This window comes from Mustelus asterias, chromosome 16, assembly GCF_964213995.1.
Source record: "Mustelus asterias chromosome 16, sMusAst1.hap1.1, whole genome shotgun sequence".
NCBI lineage: Eukaryota > Metazoa > Chordata > Chondrichthyes > Carcharhiniformes > Triakidae > Mustelus > Mustelus asterias.
The window spans coordinates 12,788,393-12,810,214 of NC_135816.1; the positions used below are offsets into that span (position 1 = coordinate 12,788,393).

The 21,822-nt window shown below is 42.5% G+C and overlaps 1 protein-coding gene across 3 annotated transcripts in view; it reads right to left on the reverse strand.

Annotated features, from left to right (window-relative positions):
* rnf130 (ring finger protein 130) overlaps nt 1–21,822 on the reverse strand; it is a 190,674-nt gene that overhangs the window by 80,845 nt on the left and 88,007 nt on the right. For all 3 annotated transcript variants that reach the window (XM_078231807.1, XM_078231805.1, XM_078231806.1), the window contains exon 3: nt 6,584–6,655. In XM_078231807.1, coding sequence (XP_078087933.1) covers nt 6,584–6,655 — 72 coding nt within the window. The remainder of the gene's footprint in view (nt 1–6,583; nt 6,656–21,822) is intronic.

The following is a 21,822-nucleotide window of genomic DNA, read 5'->3' on the forward strand; positions in this document are numbered from 1 at the left end:
TTGTGTGGCACTATCACCATGCTAAATGGGACAGACTTTGAACAGATCTAGCAACTCAAGATTGGGCATCCATCAGGCGCTGTGGGCCATCAACAGCAGTAGAACAGTACTCCAGTACAATCTGCAGCCTCATGGCCTGGTATATCCCCCACTCAACCACTATCATCAAGCCAGGGGATCAACCCTGATTCAATGGAGAGTGCAGGAGGCATGCCAGGAGCAGCACCAGGTATATCTAAAAATAAGGTGGCAACCTGGTGAAACCATGAGTGAAATATGGCACTTTGGGGATGCATTCATTAACTTTGACCACTTGTGAGAGGTCATTTAGTTGCTTTCAGCACTACATCCAGTTCTTCAATGTTACAATACTGGCATTGACCGGCACAGCTATGTGCTCTTACTGAGAATGTCTGAAGTACTCTGGCCTTCTGAGTATGTCTGGAGGGCCTTCATTTCTCTCCTGGTTGAAGGATCTCTTTCTTCCTGTCAATCCCCACCACCAAAGCCTCCAATGCTGTGTCTGGGAACCTTGGAGGCAGTTCTCTGCCAAACTATACCATTCCTGTGACGCCAGGTCAAAGTCACTTGTACAATGAATTACAGCACCTTCTGCAGCCAAAGTGGGCATCCGCTTTAAAAGAAGTGCAGGCTTGCTTTAAGTGTTGCGGGTTACCCTAAAGTAATGCTAGACTTTCACAATTTTGTCCTCCCTTCTCATGCTTAGCTTTGACTGGACATAACAATCATGCAGGCAGCACAAAATCTGCTTTGTTTGAACCAAAACAAACAGGCGTGGGTTAACTGCACATTCCAATCCTCGTCTTCATTTTTGGGCTTTATCCAATTTTTCCCCAGGAAGTTATTTATCAAACTGTTTGAAAATGGATCCCACTACTGGATGTTGCGGGGGAAAAAAATAAACCACATTGCTCTTCATAATTGAAGATAATTCATATCCAATATTTTTTTGTCAAGTTGTACTCATTTTGATTAATAGTCATATGAATAAGGTGCTAGATTATTTGGTAATTTATCTTTATGAATTATTGCGGATTGACCTTGGCTGCTAAATTGCATTTTAACCAATTGGGTAGTGCATTACTATTTAAAAATTTTATTCCTCATAGAATCATAGAACCCTGACAGTACAGAAAGAGACCATTCGGCCCATCGAGTCTGCACCGACCACAATCCCACCCAGACCCTACCCCCATATCCCTACATATTTACCCACTAATCCCTCTAACCTACGCATCTCAGGACACTAAAGGCAATTTTTTTTTTCAGCATGGCCAATCACCCTAACCCGCACATCTTTGGACTGTGGGAGGAAACTGGAGCACCCGGTGGAAACCCACGCAGACACGAGGAGAACGTGCAAACTCCACACAGACAGTGACCCAAGCTGGGAATCGAACACAGGTCCCTGGAGCTGTGAAGCTGCAGTGCTAACCACTGTGATCCTGATCCGCCCTATTATATGGTATATATGCTGTATAATTTACACAGCTTCAGTTCACTCTTCAGAAAGTTTCCACCTAATGTTCTTTTGTGCTAACTTCAGCGTTTATCATTTTAAAATCAGCCACTTCACAATTTTCTGAATGTGCTGACTCATGCTCATACTTCAGCAAGTTGTTCAACTATGTACACATGGTTAAAAACTTTGTCCAACCTCATTCTTGGCAGAAACACACAAATACATGATGTGGAACTCAATGCCCTTCCCACAAGATGGGTTTGGTGGCAGGGAGTGCATTAAATTGAATGGGAGGATTTCTGCCCTGAGATCCTTGAATTGTTTGTGTTGTTATTAGGTTTCTAAACAAAGCTGTGGCATTCAAGAAATAATTACTATATTTTAAATGATTATTCCACTGGATAATGGAATTGATCACAGCTTTTTCACTTAACTTGCAAAGCACTCTTCAAAGGTTTGCACGGTGGCACAGTGGTTAGCACTGCTGCTTCACAGCGCCAGGGACCTGGATTCGATTCAAGGCTTGGGTCACTGTCTGTGTGGAGTTTGCACGTTCTCCCTGGGTCTGTGTGGGTTTCCTCCGGGTGCTCCGGTTTCCTCCCACATTCTGAAAGACGTGCTGGTTCGGTGCATTGACCCGAACAGGTGCCAGACTGTGGTGACTAGGAGAATTTCACAGCAACTTCATTGCAGTGTTAATGTAATTACAATCCTGGTAATCACTCCAGTTAAGTTTTGTGTTTAAATAGCTCTTAAATAGCTCTTCTTTTGACAGAAAATATTCAGGACAAGGAGGAAACGTTTAATATTGATCAGAACACCAGGTTTCATGGTCCCTGATCATATCCAGTGTAAAGTTCTTATTCGTCGCTTAGAAAGCAGTGAAGAAATGTTATCGTAGATTATTTTAAAATGATAAACGCTGAAGTTAGCACAAAAGAACATTAGGTGGAAACTTTCTGAAGAGTGAACTGAAGCTGTGCAAATTATACAGCACATATATCATATAATAGGGTGGCACGGTGGCACAGTGGTTAGCACTGCTGCTTCACAGCTCCAGGGACCTGGGTTCGATTCCCGGCTTGGGTCACTGTCTGTGTGGAGTTTGCACATTCTCTTCGTGTCTGCGTGGGTTTCCTCCGGGTGCTCCGGTTTCCTCCCACAGTCCAAAGATGTGCGGGTTAGGTTGATTGGCCATGCTAAAATTGCCCTTAGTGTCCTGGGATGCGTAGGTTAGAGGGATTAATGGGTAAATATGTAGGGATATGGGGGTAGGGTCTGCGTGGAATTGTGGTCGGTGCAGACTCGATGGGCCGAATGGCCTTTCTCTGTGCTGTAGGGTTTCTAAGATTTCTAAGATGATGCCTTCCTTTTAAACCTGGAGGTAACTTTGATCTGCTTGCCATGCATGTAAACTCTAATTTTTCATTTGTTAAAGAACTGATGGAAATTGATTTGTCACTATGTAGCAGCATATTTATTTTGTGTGTCAAATGTGAGTGCAGTCTGATTTCTGTTATCAAAATGCTGCAGTTTAAAATTATTTCTTTGGGCTGCCTTAATATATATTATTGAAACTCAGTTAGTTAACTTAAATAAGATGAAAACAGGCCATTTTGCCCAGCTAGTCTAGGTATACATTTCACTCGACTGTTGTCCCACTTTCCTCATCTAAATCTATCATAAGGCTCAATTCCCTTCTATCCCATATACCCGCCCAGTTCCTTCTTAAATGCATCTGTACAATTTCTTTCAACCACTTATTGAATTCCACATTCCTACCACTCTTTGGGTGAAGATGGTTCTTCTGGATTCCCTATTGTATTTTTTGGTGACTGACTTTTATTGGTGGCCTCTAGTTATGTTCTTCTCCATAAGTGGACACATTTTCTCTGCAATCACTCTCAATTTTAAAACCTTCTTGTAGGCCATCTCTCAGTTTTCTGGCCCAACCTGTCAATTCTTTCTGACATGTATATCCAGATTCTTCTCTGCATCCTCTCCAGTGCCTCTACATCCTTTTTGTAATAGGGCAATCAGAACTGGAAATAATACTCAAGCGTGGTCTAAACAAAGTTCAAAACTGGTTTCAAAGGGCATCCCTACTTTCTAATCCTCTACAGCTTGCTTTGTATTTTTATGGCCTAGCAAACATATGGGCCAGGATTCTCCCAAAAAAATTCTAAGTGCCAAATTTGCATAAAAACTGGAGTAAATCCTACTTTTTTTCCCCCAAAATTAATCTCCCACACTGCATCACAGAGTGCCATTGCGAGATTCACGATGAAAATTGGGGGGGTGGGAGGCTTATTCCCGCTGGAGAGTTTGGCAGTGTAGTGCTGAGTGGGTCATTGTGCATGTGTCGATCTGTCAGTGCTGAGATCAGCGCATGCACAGTAGCGCCACACTGCTTACCTTCCGATCACTGGCTAGCTTGGTCGCTGGCCAGCCCTGCAATGCTGTTCCTCTGATTCCCCCCCACCTCCTGATCACCGCCCTTCTGGATGTCTCTGGGCCAGCCGGGCCTGGGTATATATGTGCATAGATCATTGAAGGTGGCAGGACAGATGGAGAGAGCAGTTAATAAACCATGTAGTATTCTGGGCTATATTAATGCAAGATCAAGCAGGTTATGCTGAACTTATACAAGGCACTAGTTAGACCTCAGCTGGAGTATTGTGTACAGTCCTAGATGCCACACTATAGGAAGGATGTGAATGCATTGGCGAGAGTGAAGAAGAGATATACAAGAGTGGTTCCTGGGATGATAAACTTATCTTCATAACTGAAGTTTAAGAGGTTAGGACTATTCTCCTTGGAGGGAGCAAGGCTGAGAGGAGATTTTATAGATGTTCAAAATCATGAGGGAGCTGGACAGAGTAGTTAGTGAGAAACAAGGTGTTCCCACTCGTAAGAGGATCAAGAACAAGAGGGCACACATTTAAAGTGGTTTGCAAAAGAAACAAATGTGATATGAGAAATACTTTTTCACACAAAGAGTGGTTCAGATTAAAGTTAAAGTGTATGGGATTGCGGGTTCTTGAGATGGATAGAAAGCTGATCAGCAAATAGGGAGCAAAGAGTTGGCATAAATAGGTCTTTTTCCGATTGGCAGCCAGTGACTAGTATGAGGTTATTCATTTCGGTAGCAATAATAGAATGGTAGAATATTATTTGAAGAGGTGTAAATTGAGAGAGGTGGAGACTCAAAGAGATCTTGGTGTCCTCGTGCATCAGTCGTTGAAATTAAGCGTACAGGTACAGCAGGTAGCAAAGAAGGCAAATGGTATGTTGGCCTACACCTGGAATATTGTGTGCAGTCTTGGTGTCCTTATCAGAAGGAGGATGTTCTTGCTATAGAGGGAGTGCAGCGAAGGCTGATTCATGGGATGGCAGAACTGTCATATGAAGTCAGTTAGGATTATATTCATGGAAATATATAAGAGTGAGAGGGGGTCTCATAGAAACTCAAAACTCTAACAGGATTAGACAGGATGGATTTAGAAAGAATGTTCTCAATGGTGGGGGAATCCAGAACTAGGGGTCATAGTTTGAGGATAAGGGGTAAACCTTTTGGGACTGAGATGAGGAGAAATTTCTTCACCTAGAAAATGGTGTACGTGTGGAATTCACTATCACAGAAAGGAGTTGAGGCCAAAACATTGTGTGATTTCAAGAAGAAATTAGATATAGTTCTTGGGGCTAAAGGGAACAAGGGATATGAGAGGGAAGGCAGGATCAGGATATTGAATTTGATGATCAGCCATGATAAAAATGAATGGCGGAGCAGGCTCGTAGAGCCGAATGGCCTATTCCTGTTTCTATGTGAGTGTGCATGGCATTCTGTGCGAGTACACACAACAGAGTGAGCAAGCGAGCAAGAGTTTAGCTTAGTCCCAGTCTCAAGGTTCGTACATGCACACACATACATACTGGGTGAGGGTGAGTAAATAAGTATCCTCAGTAAGCAAAAAAAAACACAATTTGATTCTCCCAAACTCTAATGATCAGTATTATTAATTACTCAATATTTAAAATGATCAATTTATCACTTTGACATTGCTTTAATTTTGCTCAGAAAGTTGTTTCTCTTCTTCATTCCTCAACATTTGAATGAAATTCATGTTTAATGTTGTGTCCAATCTTACTTTTTCAAAATTTGATCATCAACCCCTGGTGTGAGAAAAAAAAATTGAAATGTGGCCCCTCAAGAAAAGGTTGGGCAAAGCCAGGTTCAAAGAAATGCACTCTGTCTCTCCAGAGGGTAAAGTGTTTTATCTGGGTCAGAAAGAGGATGGAACAATGATTTGAATTTATATAATGCTTTATTACAGTTTTCAGTCATGTCTTAAAGCACTTTACAGAATTGATTACTTTAAAGTGCAGTGATTTATGTAAGCAAATGGAAGAAGAGAAGTCCACAAAGAGCAGTGAGCTGAATGATGGGCTATCTGTTTGTGATGGCGTGAGTTCAGGAAAATGCTGACCCGAGATTGAGAGAACTCCCTTCTACTTTCAATAGTGCTATGGAATTGTTAACATTCGTTGAAACGTTCATTTAATGTCACCTCGGGTAGTACAGCACTTCCTCAGATACTATATTGAGTGTCAAGAACACAAAAGCATATTGCTTTAAAAGAGGCTGGGTTTATACCTGTAATGGTTTATACCTGTAATCTTCAGGATCAGCTGAACTCCTACTCCTGGTATTCTCCCACTGTTACAATACCTAGAAGCTTTGAACTGTCACTTACACAAAACTTCAGAAATCATTGCCAGTCATGACATCAGAGCCACAGCACAAAAAACTGGCATAGGCATGATGGGCTAAGTGGCCCCTTTTTGCATCATTCTATGAAATCTAGATTCCCAGGCTTATTTTGGAGTTCGCCACCTCCCACTACTAAATGCTTTCTGCCATACTCTATTTATTGGCACTCCAATTTCTTCTCAGATGTGAAGCGCAACTATATACACAAAGGTTTGTATCCGTTACCTGGGTTGGCACAAGTGAGATGGCACTGAATATTGAGCCCTCTCTTAGTAAAATACAAACAAATAATTCAGCCACTCAAGAAGAGTATCAACATCAGTGCTTACCTTATCACCCTTTCTAACAGTTCTGGTAGTTAGTTTGCTGGTAGCTTTTCTGGCAACATCCCCCAGTTGACGCTGGATTCATACAAATAAAAATAGAGAAAAAAAACCATTAAAAACATGCTTCAGAGAGAAAAGCAACAGTTAAAAACAGATTAGACCTTAGGTACAATTCTAGTCCCACTTTAGAGGACAGTGCTTTACTTTGAACAAAATGATGACTCATCCAATTGAATACCATAGTCAGCATTTCTAAAGACCAGAATTCCACACTGCACTGCAGACACAGTCTGTGTTGTATTGAATTAGCTGATCTCATTCAGGATTTCAAAAGAGATGCTACAACTCACCAGTGCCCTTTTTTAGGGCAAGGGGAATGGGCTGAGACACCTGCAAACTATATTAGAAATGCACTGTGAGCAGAGGATTGGGTTTAGCTATGATGCAGTCGAGTATTTTACCAATACTCAGTGACTGTTTGGGTGACAGAAAATTATTTCTATTTGTGGAATTTCTAGATCTAGAACAGACTTTATATTACAGTCTTTATATTACTTGTACCAAATCTAAGTATCTGATTCTTCATTTTAATTTTACATTACAGATTTAAATTTTTTTTAAAGATAAATCCATCATATTACCATAACATATTTTAATTTGGGACAAAGATTATATCTGAAGGAGAGATAGAGTGTGAGTGGTGATCTGAATATCATTGAAGTCATGGAAAACTACCAAACACAGAAGCAGATACCTCTGCAGTGCAGTATAAGCTGCTGGCACTGGGATTCCCAGAAGAAAGTACACCATATCCTTGTGCTAACACTGTCACTTTGATACAAAAAAAATAATTTGATCCATAAAAAATAATTTGAATTTACCATTAACAAACATTTTAATTAATATAATAAAAATCAAAAACTGGTCAAAAGAAAGTTATGTTGGGTCTGAAAATATTTATTGTAATTTCTCTCAGATGTTTGATAAAATGCCAGATTGTAATCCAGAATCAAAACCAGATTAGCAGCTCTTGGGATTTGAACACAGCTCATTTCCATGAAGGTAGTCTCATGTTCCAAGTGTTGTGTACAGTTTTGAGCTGACTCAGATCCCCTCTACAAAAGGTGCAATGCATTAAGTCAGCAACCCTTAAACTGCTGCAAATCTAACCATTTTAATTTGTACAAACATCCGTAGTATAATTAAATTGTGGTAATTTGTCTATTTAAAATATTAAATGGCACAGTACGTAGTGAAATATGAAGTCCATTTTATAAAAACTAAAAGTAACCTATTACTGGTTTTCTTTCACTTTCGGTCTCTGCCAAATATTTCTCTTTTTATAACTGCCATAAAGAAAACATCCAAAATTTTAACACAAAGCCCTTCTGGTAACATTTTATAATAATTATTAAAACATCACCATAATACTCAGATGGGTATTCTTCTGAATTTTCAAACAATAGCGATGGACAAATGTTGAGAGTGCACAGGACCCTGAACCCACAATGATGATGAGTTTCAATGAAAAGCGATTTTACACAGGAGGTTCATTTCCTCTAACCACCAATTTGAGAGAGTGAAATACCAGAACAAAGGATTGAGAAGCACCAAAATGCATTATTCTTCAGAATATTTATAACACTGCAATTCAACTTAGCATTATGTTAGAAGGAATTGGATGTGTGCATTGCTTCATTAGCACACCAACCACCATCGCAGTGGTAGAATTGTGTACGTAACATTTACAAGATACATTACAGCAACTCAACAAGCAAGTTTCCTTTGACAGCACCTTCCAAACCTAGGACCTCTACCAACTAGAAGGACAAAGACAGCAGATGCACGGGAACCCCACCACTGCAAGTTCCCCTTCAAACCACATATCATCCTGTTGTGCAACTGTATTGCCGTTCGTTCATTGTCGCTGGGTCGAAATCCTGGAACCTTCCTAAACAGCACTGTGGACATACTTAGACCACCTAGATTGCTGCAGTTGAAGGTGGTGGCTCATTACCACCTTCTCAAGGACAATAAAAATGCTGGCCTAGCCAACAACCCATGAAAGGATAAATAAATATTTTGTTACCAAATACAGTAAAAACTAACCTGGAATATTGTTCTAATTAAACTAGAGCAGTGGAACTCAGGAGACATGGATTTAAACTTGTAACAGGTAATTTGGGTTGGTATCAGAAATTCTAGGATGTTTAAATGAACTAAGATGAGTTAAATGGCCTTTCTCATCTTTAATTGCGATCATGTATAGCATTTGACCAGCTTAGTGACATAGAAATATATTTTCCTGTGTGTTTTTTTAAACAAATTAACTGCACTTTGATTTTATAGAGGGAGAAGTATATCCCATGTTAGGGGAAATGAAGAGATTTAGTAAAATCTGACGGGGTAAAATCACTGTGAGTGAACCTTACACATCCAAGGATCTGACAGCACCAGAACTCACCGGCAAGTTTGGCTGCCTTCCAACACCGAACATTCAGTCAGGAGGAGATAGCAAGCCCTGCTCTGGATGAAGGTTTAATAATAAAGCAATGTAGACAAGATTGAAAATTTTAAAATGTTATATGTACTGTTGAACAGTGTATCTGGGACTTGCCGTGGATGTTGTCTATATGGACTTTAGTAAAGCGTTTGACAAAGTCCCTCATGGTAGGCTAGTGAAAAAGGTTGGATCCCATGGGATAAAGGGGGAGGTGGCTAGATGGGTGGAGAACTGGCTTGGTCATAGAAGACAGAGGGTGGTAGTGGAAGGGTCTTTTTCCGGCTGGAGGCCTGTGACTAGTGGTGTACCGTAGGGCTCTGTATTGGGACCTCTGCTGTTTGTGATTTATATAAATGATCTGGAAGAAGGAGTAACTGGGGTGATCAGTAAGTTTGCGGACGACACAACACTGGCAGGACTTGCAGATAGTGAGGAACATTGTCAGAGGCTACAGAAGGATATAGATAGGCTGGAAATTTGGGCAAGGAAATGGCAGATGGAGTTCAATCCTGATAAATGCGAAGTGATGCATTTTGGTGGGAATAATGTAAGGAGGAGCTACACGATAAATGGAAGAACCATAAAGGGTGTAGAGACGCAGAGGGACCTGGGTGTGCAAGTCCACAGATCTTTGAAGGTGACGTCACAGGTGGAGAAGGTGGTGAAGAAGGCATATGGCATGCTTGCCTTTATAGGACGGGGCATAGAGTATAAAAGTTGGGGTCTGATGTTGCAGATGTATAGAACGTTGGTTCGGCCGCATTTGGAATACTGCGTCCAGTTCTGGTCGCCACACTACCAGAAGGACGTGGAGGCTTTGGAGAGAGTACAGAGGAGGTTTACCAGGATGTTGCCTGGTATGGAGGGGCTTGGTTATGAGGAGAGATTGGGGAAACTGGGGTTGTTCTCCTTGGAAAGACGGAGGATGAGGGGAGACTTAATAGAGGTGTATAAAATTATGAAAGGCATGGATAGGGTGAACGGTGGGAAGCTTTTCCCCGGGTCGGTGGTGACGTTCACGAGGGGTCATAGGTTCAAGGTGAAGGGGGGGAGGTTTAACACAGATATCAGAAGGACATATTTCACACAGAGGGTCGTGGGGGCCTGGAATGTGTTGCCGGGCAAGGTGGTGGAGGCGGACACACTGGGAACGTTTAAGACTTATCTAGACAGCTATATGAACGGAGTGGGAATGGAGGGATACAAAAGAGTGGTCTAGTTTGGACCAGGGAGCGGCGCGGGCTAATTGTTCCTTGTTTCTCGTGGAAGTGGAAATGACTAGGGTTGGGAAGCATTTTCCGATCAGGGCCATTGTGATCTCCTGGACTCGTTTCGATCGCCTCAGGGGGTCGGAGAGGAATTTCCCAGATTTTTTCCCCCCCATATTGGCCCTGGGGTTTTTCACTCTGGGTTTTCGCTTCTCCCTGGAGATCACATGGTCTGGAATGGGGGGGTGGGGGTGAGTTAATAGGTTGTAATGAACAAAGCATCGTAGCTGTGGGGGACAGCTCGGTGAATAGGATATTGGTATGTAGATAGGCTGGAAAATTGGGCGGGGATCCTGGATTCAGGATTCAATCCTGGACCGGGGAGCGGCGCGGGCTTGGAGGGCCGAAGGGCCTGTTCCTGTGCTGTATTGTTCTTTGTTCTTTGCTGAGAGTGCTGCACTGGAGGGGAGTGCTGCACTGGAGGGGAGTGCTGCACTGGAGGGGAGTGCTGCACTGGAGGGGAGTGCTGCATTGGAGGTCTCTAAGACAGTGCTCTCCATGATTGAGTCACAAATAAATGATCGTAACTTGTTCCAGAGTCTCCTGTGGTTAGCTTGTAGAAGGCCACCACAACATCGCACAAAGTGATACACTTTTTATAATAATGAAGTAACGTTTCAGAAAACATCTTCCAACAAAATATCAGTCGTTCTGAAATTTTATTACTTTCCTAGAAGAGAATCAGTTAAAATTGTTACACTTAAGGCCTGAAGATTGATCTCACCTCAACCTTTGTTTTTAAAAAAAGTCATTTAGAGGAATTGGTTATTTACTGCAGGTGTTCCACTGGTGAAGATAAAAAAAATAGTTTCTTTAATTTACAAGCAGCAATGAATTTCATAGTTGCTTTCCAGCTTGACATGAATTCAGAAAATTGGTGTGTTAAAACAAACCATAGAACCATAGAAAATTACAGCTCAGAAACAGGCCTTTTGGCCCTTCTTGTCTGTGCCGAACCATTTTATGCCTAGTCCCACTGACCTGCACTTGGACCATATCCCTCCACACCCCTCTCATCCATGAACCCGTCCAAGTTTTTCTTAAATGTTAAAAGATTTAACCATTTACCACTTTATCCGGCAGCTCATTCCACACTCCCACCACTCTCTGCGTGAAGAAGCCCCCCCTAATATTCCCTTTAAACTTTTCTCCTTTCACCCTTAACCCATGCCCTCTGGTTTTTTTCTCCCCTAGCCTCAGCGGAAAAAGCCTGCTTGCATTCACTCTATCTATACCCATCAAAATCTTATACACCTCTATCAAATCTCCCCTCAATCTTCTACGCTCCAGGGAATAAAGTCCCAACCTATTCAATCTCTCTCTGTAACTCAGCTTCTCAAGTCCCGGCAACATCCTTGTGAACCTTCTCTGCACTCTTCCAATCTTATTTACATCCTTCCTGTAACTAGGTGACCAAAACTGTACACAATACTCCAAATTCGGCCTCACCAATGCCTTATATAACCTTACCATAACACTCCAACTTTTATACTCGATACTCCGATTTATAAAGGCCAATGTACCAAAGGCACTCTTTACGACCCTATCCACCTGTGACGTCACTTTTAGGGAATTCTGTACCTGTATTCCCAGATCCCTCTGTTCAACTGCACTCTTCAGAGTCCTACCATTTACCCTGTACGTTCTACTTTGGTTTGTCCTTCCAAAGTGCAATATCTCACACTTGGCTGCGTTAAATTCCATTTGCCATTTTTGAGCCCATTTTTCTAGTTGGTCCAAATCCCTCTGCAAGCTTTGAAAACCTTCCTCACTGTACACTACACCTCTAATCTTTGTATCATCAGCAAACTTGCTGATCCAATTTACCACATCATCATCCAGATCATTGATATAGATTACAAACAACAATGGACCCAACACCGATCCCTGCGGCACACCACTAGTCACAGGCCTCCACTCAGAGAAGCAATCCTCCACAACCACTCTCTGGCTTCTTCCATTGAGAAGTTTAACAACACCAGGTTAAAGTCCAACAGGTTTATTTGGTAGCAAAAGCCACACAAGCTTTCGGAGCTGCAAGCCCCTTCTTCAGGTGAGTGGGAATTCTGTTCACAAACAGAGCATATAAAGACACAAACTCAATTTACATGAATAATGGTTGGAATGCGAATACTTACAACTAATCAAGTCTTTAAGAAACAAAACAATAGATTTGCAGGGGGATGGAAACCAGAGTGCCAGAGCAGATAGTGGAGCAGGGGTAAAAAGACAGGTTAGTTCAAGCAAAATCACAAATGGAAGGGTAGAGTGTGGTGGAAATAATTTTTTGAGGTGTGTCTATTTCAATGCCAGGAGTATTGTGGGGAAGGCAGATGAGCTGAAGGCGTGGATAGAAACATGGAAATATGACATTATAGCCATTAGTGAAACTTGGCTACAGGAGGGGCAGGACTGGCAGCTCAATGTTCCAGGGTTCCAATGTTTCAGGCGGGATAGAGGCAGAGGGATAAAAGGTGGGGGGGGGGGGTGGCATTGTTGGTTAGGGAAAATGTTACAGCGGTACGCAGGCAGGATAGATTAGGGAGCTTTCCATTGAGCCAGTGTCTAATCCAATTTACTACCTCCCCATGTATACCTAGCGACTGAACCTTCCTAACTAACCTCCCATGAGGGACCTTGTCAAAGGCCTTGCTGAAATCCAGGTAGACAACATCCACTGCCTTCCCTTCATCCACTTTCCTGGTAACCTCCTCGAAAATCTCTAATAGATTGGTCAAACATGACCTACCACGCACAAAGCCATGTTGACTCTCCCTAATAAGTCCCTGTCTATCCAAATATTTGTAGATCCTATCCCTTATCACACCTTCCAATAACTTGCCCACCACCGACGTCAAACTTACTGGCCGATAATTTCCCGGATTTCTTTTGGAACCTTTTTTAAACAACGGAACAACATGAGCCATCCTCCAATCATCCGGCACCTCCCCCGTGGATACTGACATTTTAAATATGTCTGCCAGGGCCCCTGCAAGTTCAACACTAGCTTCCCTCAAGGTCCGTGGGAATACCCTGTCCGGTCCTGGGGATTTATCCACTCTGATTTGCCTCATGACAGCAAGCACCTCCTCCCCTTTAATCTGTAAAGGTTCCATGGCCTCCCTACCAGTTTGCCCTATTTCCGTAGACTCCATGCCCGTTTCCTCAGTAAATACGGATGCAAAAAAATCATTTAGTATCTCCCCCATCTCTTTTGGTTCCATACACATCTACCACTCTGGTCTTCAAGAGGACCAATTTTATCCCTCACTATCCTTTTGCTCCTAACATACCAATAGAAGTTCTTTGGATTTTCCTTCACTCTGTCTGCCAAAGCAACCTCATGTCTTCTTTTAGCCCTCCTGATTTCCCTCTTAAGTAGCTTCTTGCACTTTTTATACTCCTCGAGCATCTGATGTGTTCCTTGCTGCCTGTACATTTCATACAACTCTCTCTTCCTCTTAATCAGTGTTACAATCTCCCTCGAGAACCAAGGTTCCTTATTCCTATTTACTTTGCCTTTATTCCTGACAGGAACATACAAACTCTGCACTCTCAAAATTTCTCCTTTGAAGGCCTCCCACTTTCCATTTACATCCTTACCAGAGAACAGCCTGTGCCAATCCACACTTCTCAGATCCCTTCTCATTTCATCAAATTTGGCCTTTTTCCAGTTCAGAACTTCAACCCGAGGACCAGATCTATCCTTATCCATGATCAGGTTGAAACTAATGGCATTATGATCACTGGATCCAAAGTGTTCTCTCACACTCACATCCATCACCTGCCCTAACTCATTTCCCATTAGGAGATCCAATATCGCATCCTCTCTAGTTGGCACCTCTATATACTGATGTAGAACATTCTCCTGAACACATTTTCCAAACTCTACCCCATCTAAACCTTTAACAGTATGCAAATTCCAATCTATATGTGGAAAATTAAAATCCCCTACTATCACAACTTTGTGTTTCTTGCAGTTGTCAACTATCTCTCCGCTGATTTGCTCCTCCAATTCTCGCTGACTATTGGGTGGTCTATAATACAACCCCATTAATGTGGTCATACCTTTCCTGTTTCTCAGCTCCACCCATAGGGCCTCTGTAGACAAGCTCCCTAATCTATCCTGTCTGAGTACCGCTGTAACATTTTCCCTGACCAACAATGCCACCCCCCCACCTTTTATCCCTCTGCCACTATCCCGCCTGAAACATTGGAACCCTGGAACATTGAGCTGCCAGTCCTGCCCCCCCTAATGTCATATTTCCATGTGTCTATCCACGCCTTCAGCTCATCTGCCTTCCCCACAATACTCCTGGCATTGAAATAGACACACCTCAAAAAATTATTTCCACCACACTCTACCCTTCCATTTGTGATTTTGCTTGAACTAACCTGTCTTTTTACCCCTGCTCCACTATCTGCTCTGGCACTCTGGTTCCCATCCCCCTGCAAATCTAGTTTAAACGCTCCCCAATAACACGAGCAAATCTCCCTGCAAGTATATTGGTCCCCTTGTAGTTTAGGTGTAACCCGTCTCTCTTGTACAGGTCCCACCTGCCCCAGAAGAGGTCCCAATGATCCAAGAATTGGAAACCCTGCCCCCTGCACCAGTTCCCCAGCCATGTGTTCATCCGCCCAAGCATTCTACTCCTACCCTCACTGGCACGTGGTACAGGTAGCAATCCTGAGATTACTACCCTCGGGGTCCTGCTTTTTAACTTCCTTCCAAGCTCTTTGTACTCACTCTTTAGGACCTCCTCACTCTTCCTTCCCACGTCATTGGTACCGACGTGTACCACGACATCTGGCTGATCACCTTCCCACTTTAGAACGCTGTGCACGCGATCAGAGACATCGCTGACCTTGGCACCTGGGAGGCAACAAACCATGCGGGAGTCTCTGTCCCGACCACAGAACCCCCGGTCTGTACCTTTCAACAGAATAAATATCTTCTGGATGTTATCTCTAATAGCTGTCAAAAGGTTATCTGAATAAAGTTTTTCTCTGATCTCTACTTCCAGGTATTCCAGAACTATAGGAATCTTATTGTTACACGCAAATTCATGCAAAATTGGGGCTGCGTGAAATCAAAGAGGAATAAGAATGATTCCTACACATCGGCTATAATTTTAAGCCACCTTTTCACCTGCAAACCTGAAAGTGGGCCAGCAAGTGGCTGGGCTGTAAAGATCAGGTGGCATGGTGTGCTGTGGAGGAGCTCAGGTCCAGTGCCTATCCACCTCCATTGGACCTTTAGTAGCAGTGGGGGTCAGCATTCAGGCAATCTGGCCTCAGGCAAAATGATGCTCTTTCCCATAATGGCATTAACCAGCAGTGGGGGAATCCACACCATGTGTGAGGCCATCCAAGTTTATCTGGCAGCTTCGCATGTGCCCTCCTGTTCAGGCACCATGCCCTGTTGAGATCCCTCCCCAATGATAATTATCACCTTCTTGTTCTCCACCTGCCCAGCCTCCCAGTTGCAACTTCTAAACTGCCCTTGCTAGGGCCTGCTGACTGACCCAGGAGAAGCTTCCCTGAGTTACCTCAGGATCTGACATCAATTGCTGTTTGTTGGGGAGAATTGCTGCAGTTGCAGCAATGGCCACCAATCCCCATGGTGCTTCTGGGACTGGAGAGATATTGAAGGCAGGACATCTTCCAATGGGAAAGGAAGCCACAGTTTTAGGCAGTTCACCTGACAATTTTCAATCATCATTCCTGTTCTCCTCCCGTCAACACAATATGACCACTGGCACTCAGCACCATGAAAACTACAAGCAAGTTGCTGCACAAACTTCTGCTAATGTTCCCAGCCACGTACCCCCGTGGGTCCCTTAATTTATCTTGCTCTCACCAATATGTGAAATTTTAAAGACAAAATACTGTGGATGCTGGAATCTGAAACAAAGAGAAAATGCTGGAAAATCTCAGCAGGTCTGACAGCATCTGTGGAGAGAGAATAGACCCAATAGTCTGGATGACCCTTCATCAGGGCCCTGCTCTGACAAAGTGAAATTTTAGACCTTGAACTAAGAAGAGATTGCTAAAGGTTTTATGGGTACTGCATGCCCAATTCTTTTCTGACATGATCAGGTTATCTGACCACAGAAATATAGTTAATCCAAATTCCTCTCCCTCAGAAAGCTAATGTACATTTCAGGGAGGATTGGAGCAGTATGCTAGCCAATTTCCTCTCCCTAAGACAGTGACATTGAGGGTAATTGCAATGTCCCTGCTAAGATCATCTAATGACAAACACCAAAACTGAATCCAGAAAATCTTTGGTGCATGCCCTTAGCCAACACTGCCTTTTTATATTGCAGCAATCTTCTTTCCCATATTCCCTCCTAGAATAGTTCAACCACTAGCCAGTTTCAACAACACTGAAACCAATGGCAGAATATCATTTAAAAAAAAACAAACTTCACAGATCATAATCAATTTTGTTTATACAAACAGGTTGTTTTTTTCCACTATATTCGTTTCACTTTAGACAAAATCAGAGCAGCTGCAGATATAGAAACAATTGGATGTCAGGGAAGCAGCATGGCAGAGGCTGTGGAAGGATCAAATATGTACTGGTGAAGAGAGCTGAGTATCAGAAATAGGAGAAGGCCAAAATACTTCTGTGGAAAACTTCACAGAGGTAACAGGATAGGAGTGGGAAGAGAAACCATTACAGGAGATTCTCTATCAAGGAATGATCCGGAGTTTCGGATAATGACATCCCTACTCTTCCAACTGGTTTTTAAGCTAGATACTGCACTATATCTGATAGTTTACTTTTTTTATTGTTACATAATGTTAATCTTTAAGCCCTTTGCAGAGCAATATGGGAAGGATTTAGTCACAAATTGTGAACAGGGCTTCCCCAATCACGCTTGAATGCAGGTGAAAGTTTATTTTTAAACTGAGTGAAACCTTGCACCTATTCTTACTCCAATTGTTCATGATTTGCTTTCCGCAAGGTGCACCACGATCTGACATTGATGATTCCCAAGTTAACAGAATTACATAGAATATACACACTGAACAGGCAGCTGGACTCAACGAGTCCATGTCATAAGCCTCCTGTTATCCTGCCTCATTTAACTCTCATCCATCTATTCATTTCTCCCTTATGTGCTTGCCCTCATCTGCATCTGTACTCTTTGCCTCAACTCCCTGTGTTTGATAGTGAGCTCCACATTCTCGCTACTCTCTGGGTATAGAAGTTTCTCCTGTGGTCTTTGGACAGATTGCAGGATAGGGATTAGAACCTCCTGTCTTTTCATATCATACTGTTACTTCCGAAAATTGGTTCTGGAAAAGCATAGATTTATGGCAGAAAATCTTTGGTGCATGCCCTTAGCCAACACTGCCTTTTTATATTGCAGCAATCTTCTTTCCCATATTCCCTCCTAGAATCATAGAATCCTTACAGTGTAGAAGGGGATCATTCGGCCCATTGACCCTACACCGACAACAATCCCACCTAGGCCCCATGTCCGTAACCCAGCTAACTCCCCCTGACACTAAGGGGCAACTTAGCATGGCCAATCCACCTAACCGCACATGTTTAGACTGTGGGAGGAAACCAGAGCATCCGGAGGAAATCTACACCGACATGGAGAGAACATGCAAATTCCACACAACCAGTTACCCGGAATTGAACGTGGGTCCCTGTCACAGTGAGGCAACAGTGCCTCACTGTGTCACCTGCTGTGATGAAAAGTCTGTGTCGCAAAAGCATGTATGTTTTAATGCTGACAATTATTTTAGCTCAATGCTGTCCAACGAGCTTATTTATTTAATAACTAAAAGTGCCCCCAAAATTTATGTCCAACAATATCAGCATCATTTGAGGGGAAAATATAGGTTTTGCAAGAACACAGTTTAAACCAATTATTCTAATACAGAACAAGAATTACAGTGATATAAAAGCCCCTGTCTAAATTCTTACGCCAAGAGATATGGTAGACAGATGAAAAAAATCTAATACAACAAGAAAACTGAGAAATAGACCTCAAAAAATTCAAAGTCTGGGAATATTTTAAGTTATTACAGAGTTGTAATTATGGTAGACTAAAAAGCGTCACTTTAACTAAAAGGTCATCGTTCATCCTCTTTGCAATTCTGAAGCCACAAAGATTGCTGCAACACAACCACCTCCTGCATGACCTGCTCAAGTATGTTATGTCTGACACAATTTTCATACATAACTTAAAAATAATACCCTAACTACACAGAAACTAAGTAATTTCACAGACTTGGTATGAGAATGACAGTACTTCTCTTGCAGGATACTTTCCAGAAAACAATGCACTAAAATATGAAATAATAAAAGGTTGAGCTTTTTAAATATCTCTCCAACTTTTTTTTGGCTTTATTTATTATTTGTTCATCTGGATAGACAATGGGTAATACTTAAGGAACAAATGTATGCATTGCAACAGTTACACATTCCTTTCTGATACGGAAGGAATGTTTAAAGTGTTCAGCAAGGGAAATTGATGGTGTTAAACTGTTTATATTTCAATGCAGAGAGTATTACAAACAAGGTAGATGAGTTACGGCACAGGTACACACATGGCAGCGTGATGTCATTGCTATAATGGAAACTTGGCAAAAGGGGGGGCAACAATATACGGTTATCGAGTTTTCAGGCACGATAGATTGAGAGATAAAAGAGCAGGAGTATCATTAATGGTTAAAGAATCAATTCCAGTTGTGAAACAGGATAACATACTGAACGGGTCAACACACAAAGCTTTATGGGTTGAGCTTAGAAATACAAAAAAGGGACAGTCATACTGCTGGGAGTATACTACAGACCCTCAAATAGTGAAAGATAGATAGAAGAACAGATATGTAGGCAAATGTCTGCCTGTAAGAACAAGAGGGCAATAATAGTAGGAGACTAACTATCCCAATATCAGCTAGGATTCGAACAGTACAAGGGGCACTGTGAGAGAAGAATTAATGCAGTGCATCCAGAATTTTTTTCTCAACCAATTAATGACAAACCCAACAACAGGAGATGCAATTCTAGACCTAGTCTTGGGGAATGAAGAAGGGCAAGTGGGTGAAGTGATAATTGGCGACCATATTGGGGATAGTGATTACAATTCAGTTTGATTTACAATACCATGAAAAGGACAGAGATAAAGCTAGAATAAAAGTTTTGAACTGGGGGGGGGGGGGGGGGAGGAGGCAAATTTTGCCAGAATGGGAAGGTACTTGGCTGAGGTGAACTGGACAGCATTGCTAAGGGATAAATCAGTGGAAAACGCCAATAAGCCTAAATGTACTAAGTGGACATGTCTCCTTCAAAAATAAGAGTGGTACTGCCGAATCCAAACCCCCCTGGTTGTCTAGAAGAAGTCATGATGTGTAGTTGCCGGCGTTGGACTGGGGTAAACACAGTAAGAATTTTAACAACACCAGGTTAAAGTCCAACAGGTTTATTTGGTAGCAAGTATCATTAGCTTTCGGAGCGCTGCTCCTTCGTCAGATGGAGTGGAAATGTGCTCTCAAACAGGGCACAGAGACACAAAAATCAAGTTACAGAATACTGATTAGAATGCGAATCCCTACAGCCAGCCAGATCTTAAAGATACAGACAATGTGGGTGGAGGGAGCATTAAGCACAGGTTAAAGAGATGTGTATTGTCTCCAGACAGGACAGCCTGCAAGTCCAGGAGGCAAGCTGTGGGGGTTACTGATAATGTGACATAAATCCAACGTCCCGGTTTAGGCCGTCCTCATGTGTGCGGAACTTGGCTATCAGTTTCTGCTCAGCAACTCTGCGCTGTCGTGTGTTGTGAAGGCCGGCTTGGAGAACGCTTACCTGAAGATCAGAGGCTGAATGCCCGTAGCTGGCTGGCTGGTTGTAGGGATTTGCATTCTAATGAGTATTCTGTAACTTGATTTTTGTGTCTCTGTGCCCTGTTTGAGAGCGCATTTCCACTCCATCTGCTGAAGGAGCAGCGCTCCGAAAGCTAATGGTATTTGATACCAAATAAACCTGTTGGACTTTAACCTGGTGTTGTTAAAACTCTTACTGTGTCTAGAAGAATACAGAGGAAGATCAAACTGAAAAAGAAAATGTATGATAGGCACAAGGAACTAAGCACTGCAGATAACCTAGATGAATATAGGAAGTGCAGGGATAAAGTAATAAAGGAAACAAGAAATCAAAGAGAGGGCATGAAAAAAGATTAAGTAAAGTTAAAGAAAACCCAAGGATGTTTTACCAATATATTAATGGTAAAAGGTTAGTTCAGGAAAAAGTGGGATCTATCAGAGATGAAGAAGGGTACTTGTGTGCAGATACAGAAGCTGTGACAAGGGTTTTAAATGAATATTTTGTCTCCATGTTTACAAAGGAAAGGGATGATGCAAATTTAGTACTCCGAGAGGAACACTGTGAGATATTGGATGGGAAGTACTCGAAGGATTGGAATCCTTGAAAGTCACCAGGGCCAGACGGACTGTTTCCAAGGCTGCTGAAGGCGGTCAGAGAGGAGATAGCAGATGCTCTGAGGATGATTTTCTAATCGTCACTAGATACAGGGCAGGTACTAGAGGACTGGAGAAATGAAAATGTAGTTCCATCATTTAAAAAAGGATAGAAGGAAATGCCAGTTAGTTTTACAATGGTAGTGGACAAATTAGTAGAATCAATCCTGAGAGATAGGATTAACTGACACGTAGAAAGGCATGGACCTGTCAGGCATGGTCAGCATGGATTTGTTAAAGGAAGGTCTTTCTTCACAAACTTGACTGAATTCTTTGAGAAAGTGACAAGATGGGTTGATGAAGGTAGCGCAGTGGATGTTGTATACATGGATTTTAGCAAAGCATTTGACAAAGTCCCACATGGCAGATTTGTCAAAAAAGTAAAAGCCCATGAGATGCAGGGTAATTTTTTTATTTATTTATTCGTGGGACATGAACGTCGCTGCCTGGCCAGCATTTATTGCCCATCCCGAGTAGGTGGTGGTGAACTGCTTTCTTGAATCGCTGCAGTCCACGTGCTGTGGGTTGGCCCACAATGTCATTAGGGAGGGAAGTCCAGAATTTTGATCCAATGACTGCGAAGGAACAGCAATATATTTCCAAGTCAGGATGGTGAATGGCTTGGAGGGGAACTTGCAGGTGATTGTGTTCCCATGTATCTGCTGCTCTTGTCCTTCTAGAAGTGGTCGTGGGTTTGAACGGTGCTGTCTAAGGATCTTTGGTGAATTGTTGCAGTGCACCTAATACACATGGCTGCTACTGCACGTCGGTGGCGGAGGGAGTGAATGTTAGTGGATGTGGTAACAATCAAGCAGGCTGCTTTGTCCTGGATCATGTCAAGCTTCTTGAGTGTTGTTGGAGCTGCAAGTGAGGAGTATTCCATCACACTCCTGACTTGTGCCTGCAGATGGTGGACAGGCTTTGGGGAGTCAGGAGACGCATTACTCGCTGCAGCATTATGGCAA